Raw genomic sequence first — 19,068 nt, forward strand, 5'->3', positions numbered from 1 at the left:
TACCCGAGTCGGACGAACAACGGGGTGAAGTCTAATAAACGACGTTGGATGACCACAAGCCAACTATTCGTTTATCACTTCCAAAAAATTCAACTTGTGTTTTTTCTGAAGGACAGCCGTGGTAGGCCACGTAACTGCCTTTTTCCCTAATGCAAACTATTTGCCGTTTGACGGAATCGGGTGCCATGAATGCCACAATTAATATAAAATACGAAAATTTAATCAAGTAAACAGTTAAACACATAGCCAAATAATTAATTTTAAGGTTAGAACCATTCAAATCCCCAGTGGAAGTCGCCATTCTGTTTTATTTAAAATATATGTTTGGACTAATTTAAGAGTCGCCACTAAATTTTTAAAGAAAAATCAAGAAAACTGTCGTTTTCAAAAGACTAAAACAGAAATCTAGTGAAAACTTAAAAAAAAAAGGGTTCGAGGTTCTTATTAACATTCTAGTAAGGTTTTAAAAGCACCTAGAATGTCCACTAATGTGGTTGTCCGACGATTAACTATTTGGCTAAATTTTATTCGACTTAACTTAACTCGCAAAAATTGAACTATTTTATTAGTCAAGGCCATTTCAAAAGGGAGAAAAAAGCAAAAATGTTGAAAATATCGTCTAAGTGAAATATTTTGCAAAACTTATTTATTTGTTTGTTTGCTTTTAAGTCAAGCAAAGACGAATAACTTAGTTAAGTGATTAATTCAAAATGGGTGTCTTTCGGGGATTTTGAAGTTTCAAAACCTTAATATTAATTTTTAACAAATTAGCACGTAATAGCAGTTAAATGAGTAGGGAAAGAGAATTTGGGCCCAAGTCTGGATCTGTCCGCCTGGGCCAGTACTTGGGCCTATTTCGTTTTAGGCCAAAGGCCCATTTGAGTCATCCGCACCTATGCTGAACTAACATCAAAATAAGATATCATTTGGGCCTTGGGCCCAATTTTTCACCTGTCCTAAATTCTAGCAAGACAATACATAAGTGGGCTTAGGCCCAAAACAACAAAATACAATTTTTGAATATAGAGTGGGCCTTTGGCCCAATCTTTTCAATTCTCCCCCCCGCTTTCACATCCTTCCACCTTCGAGACCTGTTCGTCGACTTTCCTATAGCTGGCCGACTCGAAAGGAAAAGGTTTGAGCCTTTGTGGCTCTCTCGAAATGCAAAGGGAATGATGGGAGTTCATGGCGAACTCAAGTAGATTTCACATGCAAACACAAATACAGATCATAAGTACCAATCCTTTGATTCAATATGGAAAAATGAAGAGAAAATAATGACATAAAACGTGTATGATACTATGTAAAATCCAGAACATCACCAGAACAGTAGGAAAAATAATTCTCATCTAAAGACTAATTGCAACAAGAACCGAGTAATTTAGGCATGGAGAAATATCACTCACCAAGATACAATTGAGAACCAACAGGCAATAAGCGATAATAGCCAAACCCCATCATTAACTAAGCTTAAAATCCACATTACAACTCTTCAAACAAATTTCTACCTAATCTACTGACTAAGACCAATTATAGAACAAAGAGAGGGAATCATGGGATAAGATCCATGTAGCATTGAGTATATCCACAACACTAATATCTAGGCAGTAACAAATCTTGTAAAAATGGACAAGTTGAGAGATGACATAATAAAATAATTTTGGAGCAAATCAAAACAATCTAAATGTTCCAATCATCACCGTGCACTTCTTATATATATTCAAAAATATGAATGAAGTCATAGTGTCCTAGAAGAGGTTGACTAGAAGGATTGTAAGCAACAGGAAGACAAAATGACAACATGCTATTCAAAACTTCCTAAAGAAATATTAACCGCAATTTAAAACGAACGGGTTTTAACAAAAAAAAAAGAAGGGAAACAGGACAGCGAGATAGGACAAACACATACATGCTAAGGTAGAGAAGGTATCGTATATTTAGAGGAAATATATGGCGGCAACACGCAGCACAAAAGAGCATAGAACTAAATGGACAATAACACCAAAGCAAGCAGTTTGTATCAAATAAATAATTAGTAACAGCCTCCACATCAATTAGTTTTCAAGACCTGTTTCATTTTTTATTTTTATTTTCGAAAAGAGAGCGAAAGAAAACATAGCTTTGATATCGCCACCCAACTAATGTCTAACAACAAACAGCCACATAACGAGAATTGCACGACATTTGAAAATGTCAAATCGAAATAGAGGAAAAGACGAGGAGAGTATTAGGACGGAGGAAACGTTACCTTTCTCTGGGTAGCGACTAGGACAACAACGAGTTGGAGACTACTAACTTCCGCCACGAAACTCAAATGCAAACAGCAGTAAGAAACCAGAGCAAGACTTGGAATCTCGAACAAAACCTGAATGATTCGATGGAAAAACGGAGTAGAGATGTGGTACTCCGATAAAAAAAACTCCAATATTTTCTACCTTAACGTTTTACTATATATATTATATCTAATTTCTGCTTGGGCTGCTCTTAGTAATTTGCTCTAGGAAAACTTTTTACCAAAAAAAAAAACAACCCCTTTTTACAGTGAATAAAGAGGAGTATATAAAAGAAAAAACTAGGGTCCCCATTTTTTGGGGGGAAAGGGGCTGATTTTCAGGTAAGAACAAAGCATATTTCCAAAATTCAAATTCGAAAATCCTTTCATCCTTAAGGATAAACACCCTTTTCTATCAAGTTTCGTCCCAATCCGAAAGAGGAAATGGACAGACGCGTGCCTGCTACGACATTAATGCGGATAGGGACGTCTGAAGAAAAAGCCAAGGGAAAGCAGAGTACCGCCTAACTGCTGCTTTTCCATCTATCTCCGTTGCTTTTTCGTGTATTTGCCGCTTGAAATCGACTGGAATTGGCGTTGGAATCGTTGACGGAAGTGACGCTGTTGGAGGCGCGTCAGTCTGCTGTTAACGTTGAGCGTCGTCGTTCACGCTTTGGAGAAAAAAATATGTATGTCGTGTGTGGCTGCTGATGTTTCTATTGTGAGAGGAAAAGGAAATGGGCCGGGTCGGAGCTAAGGGGTAGGCTGGAGTTCATTGAATTGGAAATTAGAAGGAAATTGGGCCTGGGGATAAGAAAATGAGGATTGAGCCTGCTGAAAATTAAAGAAAAAGGGCCAAAGTTGGTCATTTAAGTGGGTTTAAAGGTAGGATCAAAATGGTCAAATCTTGAATTAATAAATTGGTCATTAGATTGTAATTATGACCAAATGAGTTTAAAATGTAACCAAATTGAATTTGGATTAGCAAATTCGGCTAAAAAATCTAAATAAGAAGAATTAATATAATTAATTTATGAGCTTCTTAATCTTAACGAGATAAAATAATAAATTCAATTAAACTTAAATGACTCAAAATTAAACCCATAATTTAAACTAAACTAATTTAATAACATACTTGCTAAAATTAAAATCTTTTTGAGATGATTTTCGAACATTCATAAAATATACTAATTAGACACATAATTATATAATAATTCTTAATTATAAACTAATTAACTCAAAATATAAGCTATTAATTAATTTTAACTAAATAGCCAAATATTTAAATAAAACTAAAATCCTTTTGAGACAATTTTCGAATGTTCCTAAAATATATCAATTATATATATAGACATGTAAAATATAAGTATTGTCTAAAAGTTATAATAAGTGACATAATTTATTTAAAATAACTCGCAAACTATTTTTGAAATTTATAAAACCAATTATTTTAGATCGTTTAAAATGAAAGAAGCTCGATGATTAATTTATATTGGGGACGGTCAAAATTGGGTGTCAACAACTGTCCCTCGTTTTACTAGGATTGATGCAAGAAATCCGAGGAAAATGAAATTGATTAATCCAATTTTGACCGACCACATCTTCGTCTTTTTGGAAAAAGGTTTTTTGGTACGGCCGAACCCCGAAAATGGGTTTTCTAAATATCTCAGGTTATATGAGAATTCAGGCCACTTGTAGTTTGATACGCTCGATTTTGAAAGAATTCAAGGTAATCCCGATATCGGATTACGAAGAGACCGAAATGCTCGGGGATAAGATTGAGAGCGAAGATTTTTCGAGTCGATATCAATCGCGTACCAACATTACCTATTTTTTTAGTATACATTTGAAAAACACTGAATAAACAAATGATTAACTAGCACACATAATAAATATTTTGAAATTATAATTAATTAACTTAAAAGACAAAATAAATCCAAACATGAGTTTGCCACAATAAAACAAAATAAAAATAAAAATAAATTATGTTTTTTTTCAGAGGGTAATTTAAACATGTTTTCATGTTGTGTTCCTCCTGACGACATGTACTGCACGTAATCTTAGATCTCTTGAATTTCACAGGAGCAAACCATTTACAACGCTCAAGTTGTGGTCTCCCTACAATCTTTTTTTAACCAGGCGACAATAATTTATGCTCCGACACTTTTTGAATTGCATATTTTCCTGTTTCATCATAAATTATTGTGTCAGTATTACATCATACAAAAGTATAAATAACTTTTATACATATATTATATCAATATACAAATTTCATACAATTCTTATTCACACATTTCTTACCTATTTCATGTCAAAAGTTATCAATTATTCATACCAGGATCATGCCACTAGAATACCAAAATAATTCCAACTTCGAAATATTAATTGTCATTTCTTTAATAAACAGTATACCAAATTCATTACATTATTATTCTCAAAATTCATTACAATATAATGCCAAAAAAAATTCCAATCAAACAAAAAATCGTATCAAAACATTATCGATTGTCATACATGCTATTCCAATCAAACCAGAAATCGTACCAAAAAATATTATCGATTGTCATACATGTCTGGTAGTATTAGTATACAAATTCCAAAGAAAAATTATCTATTTTTTAACCAGAAATATATCAAAAATAAAAATGGGTCAGACAAATAATGAACAAATTCAATGTTCATACCAAAATATAACTTTATACATTTTAAAAAAAATGTCATAATTCAAATTATTATACACAACAAAAAATCTGAAATCAATATACAAATTTCATACAATTATTATGCACACTTTTCATACCTATTTCATGTCAAAATTATACTTATTTCATGCCATAAGTCGTCACTTTTTTCACAGCAGAATCATGCCACTATAATATCAAAAATAATACCAATTTCTAACTATTAATTGTCATTTATTCGACAAATAGTATACGAAATTCATTCAAATATAATTCTAAAATTGTACCAACATGGTATAACCAATATACCAAATTCTAATAAATTTTATGTAATTTTTTAATCAGAAACATACAAAAGAATAAATGTTCAAACCAAAATCTATACCAATTTCAAACAAATTTGATGTAATTTCAAAAGTGAATATTCATACCAAAAAACGTCATAATTTAAACTATTATACACAAACAAAATCAGAATATTTTTTTTCAGGATCACCGTTCATAATTTTTTTTAACGTTTGATTTATACTACAATACAAATAAAAATTCACAAAGAACACTAACCTGAAGGATCCCACCATGCTTTATTAATACTAATAAGAAGCCGTCTATTACAAGAAAATAAATATTATTGAATAAAAATGAATATGAATTAGATGAGAGCGACAGTTTACAGAGAAAATATTGAGAAGAGAGAGAAACCTTCCAATAAAAGAAAAGAAATATGTTTGAACAAATTTTAACTGCTTTGAGCTAAACAAGGAAAATAAATATTCTTTTAAAAAAAATTAATTTTAACTGATTGAGTAAAAAAAGGAAAACAAATATTCCTATTTTGTTTTGAATCCCCTAAATTTATGGCATTATTAATTATCCTTAATGTATTCAAATTACTGTTTTTTTTCTTTTTATGATTTTCAGAAAAACAATTTTTACTATTATTTTAAAAATCTTTTTTTTTTAATAAAATATTACAACCTGAATTTTTTTATTGTTACAACTTGAAAGTTTAATTCTACTGCTATAACTTAAAAATATTAGTCTAATATATGTCATATATGAAATTTTCTTTAGTCTAACATATGTCATTTATAAAATTTTCACAAAAATAAACATATTTGAATCTCAAAATTTGAAAAGTGTCGCATAAATTGAGACGGAGAAAGTAGTTTTCACCTCAGCTATCATGTATGATAACACGATCATTGGTTCCCTTCTGAGCCCAAATCTAGCTTGGAAAGTAACATTGTGTAATGCAGTAGGAATTACATATTGCAAGGAAATCAGTCCCTCATTTAACTCAAAGTGTTTAATGTGTTCGTGGAAAATAGGATTATTGACGAATAAAAAATGTTTTTCAAAAAATAACTTACTTTTCACTTTTGAAGTTGTACTTGCATACGTTTAGGTACGAATATTATTTCATATATCCTTGGGAAAAGGGTCTGATATACCTCTGATCAGCTTTGTCATTTAGAGCAGATATACCCCACGTTAGAAAAGTAACTCATATATACCATTACCGTTATACAAATGACTCACATATACCCTTACTGTTACAAAAATAGCTCATCACATATACCCTTCATCTAACGAAAGTGAAAAAATTAGTTTTAATTTATTTTTTTGACTTTAAATTTTAGAAAAAAAATCATGTAGTGGTATATATATGATCCTTCTAACAAAGTTCAAGGTATATTTTAATCTTTTTCATACAAAAAATATTTTTTTGCTTCTTTGATTATCTTTATTCGAGTTTCTTATTCTTTTTTTATTTCATTCTTTAGTGTAAAGAAAAAAATTTAAACTATTTTTTTGTGGCTAGATTGCAATTAAGTTTTTGTATTTGTAAAAATAAAATTAAAAATGGGGCATCTATAATAAATTTTACAAGAAAATTAGTGAAACACAAATAAATTTGACCATCTAAATAATAAATTTAAATTAGTAGTTGAAACAAAAAAAAGGAAAAAAAAAATGTGTGAGGAGGATCAAATATACCCCATATGGACTTTTTTTTTAAAAATAATTAAAAGATTAAATTAAAGTTAATTTTTTTTCACTTCCGTTAGAGGAAAAATATATATGTGAGCCATTTGTTTAATAGTAGGGGTATATATGAGCCACTTTTATAACTAGCATAATACATAAATGTGCCCTTTAACTTGGTCTCATTTTACGTTTATGTCCTTCAACTTTGGGTATGCACAAGTAGGCCCTTAAACTTGTATAAAGTTGAACAAGTAGACACATGAGTACTACATGACATAATATACGTAGGGCACCACATAGGATAAAAATGACATGTAGGATGTCATATAGGACTTGTATGTCTATTTGTTCAACTTTATACAAATTTAAATGCCTACTAGTGCATACCGAAAGTTGAAGGGCATAAATGTGATGAATCTTCTCTTGCAATGCATGAATCTCTCTTCTCGCGATGCATGAATCTTTTTCTCTTGCAATGCATGATTTTCCTTCTTTATAACTAAGGATATATCATCTCTAAATGACAAAGTTGAGGGGTATATCATTTCTCTTGCAATGCATGAATTCGATGATGCCTCCCTGATACTGAACGAAGATGATGCTTATATTCTTTTCAAGAAGTATAATCAAACACTACTTCATCTTCTACACTTCAACTTCATAAATTTCAAATAAAACGAAAAATATTTGATATCTACCATCAAACACCTGTTAAGAATTATGAGAGAGTTGCATTAAATCCTTCGAATGTCATGCATTTAGAGGCATTGAAACTAAGAGCCTGTTTGGATTGGTTTACAAGTTGGTCAAACTTACTTTTAAGTCATTTTAGCTTTTGGAAGTGTTTAGCAAAGTTAAAAATAAATTAAAATAATTAATGACTTAAAAGAACATGAGCTAATGTATCCCCTTCTGCGAACCAACACTACAAGAAAAGTGTGGATTACTTGAGGATTTTCCTAGGGATTGTATACGAAAATTCTTCCTACGGATTTTTCTACCAAAAATAATCCGATGGTAAAACCTTCCTAGATAATTATTTCCTGCGAATTTCAAAATTCGCAAGTAATTTACCTAGGGATTTATATTTCGCATGTAAGTTACTTGCGGATTTTCTTGCAAAAAATACTAAAAATATCCTCTCTCTTTTTCTTTTTTTTATAAAAAGTAACAAAATAGGAATTTTCTTACAATTTTTTTCACAAATATAGCCGCATGAAAATATTTTAATAATTTTTTAAGAATTTCTTTTAAGCAATATTAATTATTATCTCATAATTAATTATTTAGTTTATATAACCTCATAGGCTCATACACACCTCTTCTTGGTTAGAGACACCCATATTTATCCACACTCATTACACATACACTCCTCTTCTTTATTACCTTTATTAAATACCATTGTCTACCCATATTAAATGGTTAACCCTTAATCCCAATCCCAATTACCTATATTAAATACCATTGTCAATCCAGTGCCCACCCATACATAATTGCTCCACTCTCCCAATATTCTAACTCTTAGCATTATATATGCTAATATCTTAGGGGTAGTTTGGTGTAATGGATAAGGGAAGTTAATTTCGGGATAAATTTTAAGTACCCTTTATTTCCTTGTTTGGTTGGAAAGCTTGGGATAACTTATCCTAGGATTATGAATTAGTACCGGGATAAGTTATCCCTCACATTGTGTGGTATAGTAATCCCGGGATAAAATAGGTAAATGACAAATATATCCCTTTAAATCCTTTTCATATATCATTTTTCATATTTATTTATATTTACATTATTTTTAATATCATGTATAATAATATTTACTACTTCTTATTTTTATGATAATCATTCATATTTTTCTAATTAAAAAATTACACTATATAAATATAATTTTTATTTGACTAATTCTTATGTTTATTTTATTTTGATTTCTCATAAATTTTCTTCTCTTTAACAAACTAAAGAGGGAAGTTCTATTTTTAAGCTAAAAAAAAAAGTTATATTTTTAAATACACATGGTACTTATCATGGGAATACATAAACAAAAATATTTATGTTAAATATAATAAAAGTTTTATTTTAAAAAATAAATAACTAAAGCTCGCAAAGAAAAATTTAAAAATTAAATAAAGTGAAGGGTAATTTTGTAAACAAACAACTTGTTCTTAAAATTTATCAATATATATTATTTTGAATACAACAAACCAAACACTCAATAACAAACAATCCCAGCACAACTTATCCCATCATAACTAATCCCAACATAACTTATCCCAACATAACTTATCCCATCATAACTCATTTTCAAACCAAACGACCCCTAATCTTCCATCGATGTGGTACAAGAAGTACCAAAGATATTATATTATTTTTGGTGTTCTTCTCCTATTTGATTAATTTTTAAAGCTAAATTAAATTAAATATTAAAAATACAATTTTAATATTCATAAATTACATAAAAAGAACTATAAAGTCATCTCATATTAATATGGTAACAAATTATATCTTAAAATATTAGTTAAAGTTCATGTGATTTAACTCCTAAAAAATGAAACATGAAAATTATTTATATATTTAAAATAAATCATTGCCACACAACATATCATGAAAATTTTATGCTTATACTTTCGATGAGATAATATCATAACTAAGCATATTAAATATAGAAAAAATTTAAATTATACGTACAAAATTCTTATAAATAAATAATTGAAAATATAAATTTATTTATAAGTTTAACGTGCAAGTAAGGTATAATCAACAATTAATAGTATATCTTATTAGATATGTGGGGTATTTATAATTTAAAGTTATCTTTTAATAATTATATTTTAAAATACTTAATTATATATTTAGAAATAAATCTCATTTAATAACTTACTATAGAGAAATTATATAATAAGTCACGAAATTTCTACGTAAATTCTCAAAAAATCCCTTTATATTTTTCCAGGTAATTAAATTCTTAGATAAATCCCCAAATATAAATCCCCAGAAAATTTCACAACAAATTAATCCCCAAATAATTTTTCAAGTAATAAAATCCATCCCCAGGTCAATCCCCAAGTATGAATCCCCAGCAAATTTCACAACAATTAATCTCCAAATAATTTCCCAAGCAATAAAATTCCTAGATAAATCCCCAAATATAAATCCCCAACAAATTTCACAGCAACTAATCCCCAAATAATTTCCCAAGTAATAAAATCCCCAGATAAATTTTCACCAAAATATCTCCAGAAAAATCTGTAGGATGGATTACCTGGGGATTTTTCTATGGAATAAAAAATGATTTAAAAATATTTTTTGGTTCATGTACCTGCGGATTTAGCTAGAGATAATGTACTTGCCATTACTTTTCCCCAGGTAATATGACAAGTTCATGTTTGGCGCAAAATGGCGCCAAATTTACCTGCGGAATTTGTTGAAAATATACATTTCGTAGGTAATATATTCTAATATTGAGGAATTTAAAACTTTTGCAAGAAAATCCGCATGAAATAGTTGCGAAAATTTTCCTTAGGAAAAATTCTCATGTAATTCACAGTTTTCTTGTAGTGGCTAGGGTTAGCCCTAGCTCACACAATATTATTTATGTTTGAATAAATAAACAGTAAAAAAGATTGGGATAAATCTCCACCACCTTTTAATATATACAAAGTGGTTCTAATGTCTTCCATTCTCATTATGCTGATATCACTGTCTTCATCAGTAGGGTAGCAAAGATTTTGCAAGAAGATCTAATAATGGTATTTTTGTTTAATTATCATGACCATTAAGACCACCAAAAGTAGTTGGCAAAGTGCTCCTCTAAAAGCTTAAAGACACTTTTGGGAGAAAGAGTAGTACTTAATTAGCTACTGCTAATTATGTATGGACTTCTAGATTGGGGAAGATCACATGACATGGCATATTAATACGGACAATTGTATTTCATTTGTCTCAATTTATGTGTTACGATTCGAATTTCGAGAGTCAAATAATTTAATTTTGATCATGAATTCGGGTATGACATCTTTAAAGTTTTTGAAATAAAATTTACATATTTAATACTACATAAAAGTTATATAAGTTACAATACTTGACGATTCAAAATATTTAAAAAATATATTAAAAAACTACAGTCAAAGAAATATTTGTTTGAATCTTAAAGTCCGAACGATATCACATAAATTGAGACAATGACAGATGGAGTAGTTTTTTGGTGGGACAATTGGACAGGCAAGGGTCCATTGGTAGATGCTCTTCCATAGACTTGTAAAAGCACCAAAACAACATAAGGTCAAGTCCCTCTTATATGGAAAAAAATTTTTGAAAAAAATACTATATGGTTTGTTTGGAAGCAAAAATATAAATTTAAGAAATACAAATAAAAAACAACATAAGCATCATTGACTACCTCGTGGTAAAAATGTATGTATCCATCACTAATGATTTCAAATAAATTTCTCTAATAACCGATCTAAGGAGGTCAAATTTGACTTTTTTTTAAAGTAGTGTCTATGGAAAATCATAATGAGCATTGAGCGCTCCTTTATCAATTGGTGGTACATAGATGTGACATATATTAAGTAGTACCTATATTGTGCAGCTGTTTTTTCTTGATATTTTTACAATACAAGGTTCTTGTTATGACAACAAAGCTTAAAATTATTAGTGACCATTTCAATTATTTCAACCAAAAAAAGAGTTGACTAAAACCATTGTTGTCCCATCCTTGTTATTTTCAATCAATTTTTGCTTTTAGCAGTTGAGCAAGTGGAAATCAAAATTTTCTTCTCACACTAAAAGTACTTCCTCCGTTTAAAAAATAATAATTTTTCTTTTTTTTAGTCAGTTTTAAAAAAGAATGACCTTTTCTTTTTTGTAATATTTTAATTTCAACTTTCCACGTGACATATTTAAGGCCACAAAATTAAAGGACAATTTTGTACATTTGACATAACTTTAATTTAGGACCACAAGAAGTTTTCTTTATTTTCTTAAACTCCGTGCCAAATCAAACTAGACCATTCTTTGTGAAACGAAGGGAGTAATTCTTTTCATCAAGTTTCATGCTTATAACATGAAATATAAAGTGATAATTTGTTATGACTCGTTAAATTATACTGATAATATAAAAAAAAATTATATTATCCTTGTATATATATATATAACTTAAATCTTTTTTCATATTGTTATCACCATCCATTTTGAAGCATAAAAAGTTATTAATATTATTGTATTTATTTTGTTTATTCTATGTCTCACAAACAATTCATTCATTCATTCAATCATGCGAAGCAAGAAAATGATGGCTAATGAACTTCTTATAGAGCTCACTAAACCTCTTAAATGTTGTGATTATTTCATCTAAATAATTAAAGAGAGTATTTTATTTATTTATATATTTAAGGGAAAAGGGACGGTTTACCCCCGAACTTTAATAAATGGTACGTATATGCTCTCCGTTATACTTTACGTCCACATAAGCCCCTGCCGTCCAATTATAGGTACACATATACCCCTCTCACTAACGGATCCCTATTTTTTTACACGTGTCTTAATCCTATTGAACTACCCGTTTGACCCTTTTTTTTACCCCATAACTTAATTATCTGTCCCATAACCCAATACCCACCCAATTTCCTCTAAAATGAATCATAATTAAAATATCCAAATTAATCCTATTGGTATTCGCTCATCCCAAATTAACAGGTCCCCACGTCATCCCTTCTCGCCGACTCACAATCAGTGAACTCCGCAACCTTACTCCCCTGTTTCCCATACCTTAGCACCCTTCTTCCCCATTACAGTATTTTGGTGGAAATGAACAGGGGCGACGACGATTTCGTCACTATTGATGGAGTTCGGGTTTCCGATCCGAATCTTTTTGTCGGGTCGAGATTTGTTGTTCATGGGTTAGATGGGATTCTTCTCACTGGATTCAGCATGTATGAGGACACTCTGAGCCAGATGGGAAAAGGTTTTTTTGCGCCGGAGAAAGTGGAGCCCTTCGCTCATAAATCTGGCCGGCATTCTGCGTCGGCGGTGAAGAATGTGGGGTTTTCTAGAGTTATGAGGAAGCATTGAAAACTGCAGTATTGCCGGATTTGGAAGAGTAATTACAGTGTCCGGCGTAACGGTAGAGAAGATGATTTCTAGGGGCATTACTGTAAATCTCGACTTTCTGCTTGGGTAAAATTGTCTTTTTTCAAGGATATTCAATATTGTACAGAAATGGAAAATAGTGAGAAATTATATTTTCTCTTATACTCGAATATTTACAATTGTGAAATATCAATGAAAATGAATATAATTGTTCTGTAAATTTCCATTTTGGCGATGAGAAATTACTCTATTCTTTCACTTCATTTTTGTTGTTTCATATAATTTTCCACCATATTCTTGTAAGCATTAATATGAATAAATAATTCTTTAATTTCAACTTATCACAAATTTTTAAAAACACGTTAATACATTATATGACATATTTTTCATTTAAGTTACACAATTCAAAAAATCGGGTGGGGACCAATAGTATTAATTTGGGTATTTTAATTATGATTCATTTTAGAGGAAATTGGGTGGGTATTGGGTTATGGGTTAAAAAAAGTGGTCAAATGGGTAGTTCACTAGGATTAAGACACATGTAAAAAAATAGGGGTCCGTTAGTGAGAGGGGTATATGTGTACCTATAATTGGACGGCAGGGGCTTATGTGGACGCAAAGTATAACGAAGGGCATATACATACCATTTATTAAAATTCTGGGGTAAATCCGTCCCTTTTCCCTATATTTAATTATATTTTTATTAGGCTTCTCACATGAGCTTATTTAACATTTCATTTTGACCCATTGAGTTCAACTCAATCCAACTATTTGGACATTCGTTAATTCCTACGCAAATTCCTTCATATAGGATCAGAGTTCAAAAAAATAAAATACTCAATTAGATGACACTTTAAATCTCTATAATTTTTTAGGCCTTATTTATTTATACTTATAATTCTCCACTTATTTTACCCCAATTAGCTAGTATGATCCGTATTATTACTAGACGTGTCAAAAGAATATGAAGAACCGATCTAACTAATCGACCTAATCAAATCGAACCGATTTATGCGAAAAAATTTAAATAAAATCGTGAACTTTTATTCAAGTGTATAATTGTCCGAACGATTGAAATGATCTTTTTTAATTTATGAAAAAACCCGAAAAATTTCCTAACCGAACCAAATAACCTTATGTGTATGTATATATATTTTATATATTAACAATATATTAAATTTTATATATAAATATATTTTATAATATTTCTCAACATATAAATATAACATAAGTCCTAGGTCACTGGTGACACGACTTTAGGTCTTTACTCTTTAATTAGCCTTTAATAAATTAAGTTTAAAATTAAAAGATACTATAATAATACTATATTAAACAATACGGCAAAACTTATGCAAGCATTCATATTAAATGTTTTAAGATCAAACAATATAGTAACAAGGTTTTACATTCTTGACTTCTTAGTGAAGAATTGAAGTGCATCTTCAAGAACACATTTGCGAAAGAAATATTTTAATAATAATATATTTTGAGGAGATATTTTAAAAGTAAAAAAAAAAAGAACCGAAAATCAATCGAACCATACAGATAAAGAGAAACCTATACTATTGGAATGATTTTAAGAAATCTATTTTTAGTTATACATTATAACATACCCAAAAATTAAGATGATATAATTTTTTAAAAATAATCAATTGAACAGTCTCATTGACCCCTAATTATTACATGTCAACATTCCATGAATCCACTAATTACTATTATATCTTTCTTGTCCTCCACAAGATTTTGTTTTTCCTTTTCCTCTACAACATTTAGTTTAGTAGTGGACTACTACAATCTTTCTATTTCTTGGACAATTATCAGCACTTTGAAAAAAAAAAATCATACTATTTATTAGCATCATGATCTCATAGAATAGAATAATTACTGTTTCTTCAACTTCCTATAGAATATCTTTTAAAATAGTTATCCGCACTAAGTTAGGATTAACCAAAAAGATTATTATAAATTATAAAAAGAACACAAACGATTTTTCTAGGTTGTTCTCTAATAGTTGTTTGTTATGAAACTTTATTATATTGTTCTATATTATTTTAAAAAAAAATTAAGTTACACCATTAAGTGGCGCAATCCTCCATTCAATTAAAAATTAAGTTATTCGCCTTCCTTCCATCTTACTCCTCACTCTCATATGTATCTGGCATTCCAGATACATGCAATCATACTAAACACATACAAAAGGCTAAAATAATGTAGTACTTGGAATTGAACCAAGTAATTTTTATGACTTAGAACAATTCTACTACTTGATCACACATGCTCTTTGATAAAATACTTTTATCGTTTTAATTTATATTCATCAACTATAATTTTGCATTTCAAAAATTGACCATATCGGGATATCCATAGAATTTTGTAAGATAACTAGTAAAAAACGAGGGACCGCAATGGTTTTCTTTAAATAATATTTAAAATTTATTTGTATTTTTGCTCAAAAAAATCGAGGACATAATCAGTTTTCTATTTTTTTTATTAAAAAAAATCAATGATAATCAGTTTACCCTATCAGTTTTCTATTCTACAAATCGTATAAATCTAGAATTTGTATAATTCGGTACCTGATTGTATAAATTCAAAATTAGTATATGCTTACCCTAGCTATATGTATACGATTTATAAAAAAATTCATAATAAATTACCCTGTTTGTATATTGGCAAGTGAAATATACAAACAAAGTTCTGAAAAAGTCTTACATGTATAAATACAAAATTTGTATATACTTACATTGTTTGTACTTTTCTTCTCACAGTAAAAGTACTCCCTCCGTTTAAAAAAAAATGAATTATTTTCCTTTTTAGTTAGTTTTAAAAAGAATGACCTCTTTTTTTTTTGTAATATTTTAATTTCAACTTTCCACGTGACATGTTTAAGGCCACAAGATTAAAAGACAATTTTGTACATTTGACATAACTTTAATTTAGGACCACAAGAAGTCTTCTTTATTTTCTTAAACTCCGTGCCAAATCAAACTAGACCATTATTTGTGAAACGGAGGGAGTAATTCTTTTCATCAAGTTTCATGCTTATAACCTGAAATATAAAGTGATAATTTGTTATGACTCGTTAAATTATACTGATAATATAATTTTTTTTTATATTATCCTTGTATATATATATATATATATATATATAACTTAAATCTTTTTTCTTATTATTATCACCATCCATTTTGAAGCATAAAAATTTATTAATATTATTGTATTTATTTTGTTTATTCTATGTCTCACAAACAATTAATTAATTCATTCAATCACGCGAAGCAAGAAAATGATGGCTAATGAACTTCTTATAGAGCTCACTAAACCTCTTAAATGTTGTGATTATTTCATCTAAATAATTAAAGAGAGTATTTTATTTATTTATTTAATTATATTTTTTATTAGGGCTTCTCACATGAGCTTATTTAACATTTCATTTTGACCCATTGAGTTCAACTCAATCCAACTATTTGGACATTCGTTAATTCCTACGCAAATTCCTGCATTTAGGATCAGAGTTCAAAAAAATAAAATACTCAATTAGATGACACTTTAAATCTCTATAATTTTTAGGCCTTATTTATTTATACTTAATAAAGGGTATTGACGTGAGAGGTTCAGATCTTAGCCCTTGGTTGCATGCATTTGTTCTCATTAAAATTTTAGCACATTTAATTATTTTTGTTTTGAGGTTTAGTATCACTTAAACACAACATAAGACACGACAATATCTCTTGTTTTCTTCCTCCGTTACTCAAATTCTCAAAAGTCTAGCTAGGTACATGTACATAGCCAATATTCCAATTTACTTTATATAATTAAAACATATATCTACATACTTAGCTATATAACAACATGATTAAGGTTGTAGATAGAAATTGATCACCCATACACTTTCAAATAATGTACAGTCTGAAAGTGACCACTCCACTATTTATCAAACCAATTATATCAATAGATTCACATTCTTCTCAATTATAAAAGTAGAGTCCTCACTACAACTAAAGCAACCAAAAATAAAATAAAATGGAAGAAGAAGCAAATTTAAGTATCAATATGAGGAGATTCCTCTTGATTATAAATTGTTTATTACTATCCGTTGGTGTTTGTGGTGGCCCTTTAATGATGCGTTTATATTTTGTTGAAGGTGGTTTAAGATTATGGTTTAATAGTTGGTTACAAACCGGTGGATGGCCACTCACAATTATACCATTAGTCATCCTATATTTCTATCGACGAAAAACCAAGGGCTCTGATACCAAGTTTTATTATATTACACCTCGTATTTTCATTGCATCGTTCATTATTGGCGTTTTCACGGGTGTTGATGCTTACCTTTATTCATGGGGCGGGTCGAAACTCCCCGTGTCAACGTCTTCCCTTCTCATCGCAGCTCAACTTGCCTTCACGGCGATAGGGTCTTACTTCATAGCAAAGATAAAATTTACATCATATTCGATTAACGCGGTGGTTTTATTGACACTTGGCGCGGTTTTATTGGGTATGCGATCGAACGGTGATCGACCGGAGGGTGTTACAAGTAAAGAGTATGTTATTGGTTTTATTATGACACTTTTGGCTGCAGCTTTGTATGGACTTATTTTGCCTTGTATTGAGTTGATATATTTGAAGGCAAAACAAGCTATTACAGCAACATTGGTGTTGGAGATTCAAATGGTCATGGCTTTTGCTGCTACTGCTTTTTGTACCATTGGAATGATTGCTAACAAAGATTTTCAGGTATATTTTTTAACGAGATCGATTCAGAATTTAAAATTTATATGGTCTAAACTCTAGAGTTCATATTTGTATAGTTGAAGGAAGTTGTGTTTTTATATGTACATATTCAGTCGATTTCTTATAAACAAATGTGTAGGGTTTGAACTAGGGTAGATATGTGGAGATCGCAGATTAGGGTAAAAGATAAATAGGTAGTAGAGTGTTTTCTTGCTTCTCAAAGGGTTTATGCTTAATGGTGTTTGTAGGGTCTTGGTTTGCTTCCTACCACCATCAATTTTATGATATTTCGATTATTGCAATATTTTGTTATTGTTAATGCTTATGTAGTAGTTGCCATATTTTCTACTCCGTCATTTTTCCTTTTCATACTTACTCTGATTGCTCTACTTGAATCAAGGGCTTTTTGAAATTAGTCTATTTCTTTACCTTCATAAGATAGTGATAAGGTCTACGTGCGTTGTCTCGGTATAGCATTTAATTTCCTCTATTTTCAACTCACATGGATATATCTGCCACACCTTAATTGCAATCTCTATACTCTCTTCATTTAATTCATATAACATGCCACTTATTATTTTTGTAGGCAATATCAAGGGAAGCAAAACATTTTAACCTTGGAGAAGGTAGATATTACATAGTTGTAATATGGAGTGCCATAATTTGGCAATGTTTCTTTGTTGGTGCTGTTGGAGTTATTTACCTCTCTTCTTCTTTAATGTCTGGAGTTATGATTGCAGTTTTACTGCCAATTACTGAAGTATTAGGAGTAATTTTCTTTGATGAAAAATTCTCAGCTGAAAAGGGACTTTCACTTTTTCTTTCTCTTTGGGGTTTTGTTTCTTATTTTTATGGAGAATTTAAACAAGCAAAGAAAGTTGAGAAGAAGAAAATTCAAGAAAATGAGATGACAACAACAACACAAATAGAACATGTTTGACTTACTATTTATGGTTGTTACCTATCCTATTGTATCGTATAGTTAAATTCGTCGTTATATAATGATGAAAAGTGTCATTTTATGTAATGACTAGCTTAATGTTGTCGTGATGCTACCTTGTTTTCTGATTACTTGGTAGTATTTAATTAAAGTTATATTTGGCATATATATTAATACATAAATGTGTTTTTTATTTTATTTCATCTAACATGTATTTCTTTCAATTTTAAGTGCATAAGTAGACATTTAAACTAGTATAGAGTTGAACAAATAGACATGTGCGTCTTAATTGATGTCCTACGTGGAAATATGCGTCCTAATCAACATTCTATGTGGCGCTTTACATTATTATTAGGACGAGTGTG

The 19,068-nt window shown here is 29.8% G+C and overlaps 1 protein-coding gene across 1 annotated transcript; it reads left to right on the forward strand.

Annotated features, from left to right (window-relative positions):
• The first annotated feature begins 17,009 nt into the window (after positions 1-17,009).
• LOC102580279 (purine permease 3-like) lies at positions 17,010-18,790 on the forward strand. Its single transcript, XM_006366353.2, has 2 exons — positions 17,010-17,766; positions 18,350-18,790. The coding sequence occupies exons 1-2, from the start codon at positions 17,053-17,055 to the stop codon at positions 18,701-18,703; spliced, it is 1,068 nt and encodes a 355-aa protein (XP_006366415.1). The 5' UTR covers positions 17,010-17,052; the 3' UTR covers positions 18,704-18,790.
• The last annotated feature ends 278 nt before the right edge of the window (positions 18,791-19,068 follow it).

Source organism: Solanum tuberosum, unplaced genomic scaffold (assembly GCF_000226075.1).
Source record: "Solanum tuberosum cultivar DM 1-3 516 R44 unplaced genomic scaffold, SolTub_3.0 scf00561, whole genome shotgun sequence".
NCBI classification, from domain to species: domain Eukaryota; kingdom Viridiplantae; phylum Streptophyta; class Magnoliopsida; order Solanales; family Solanaceae; genus Solanum; species Solanum tuberosum.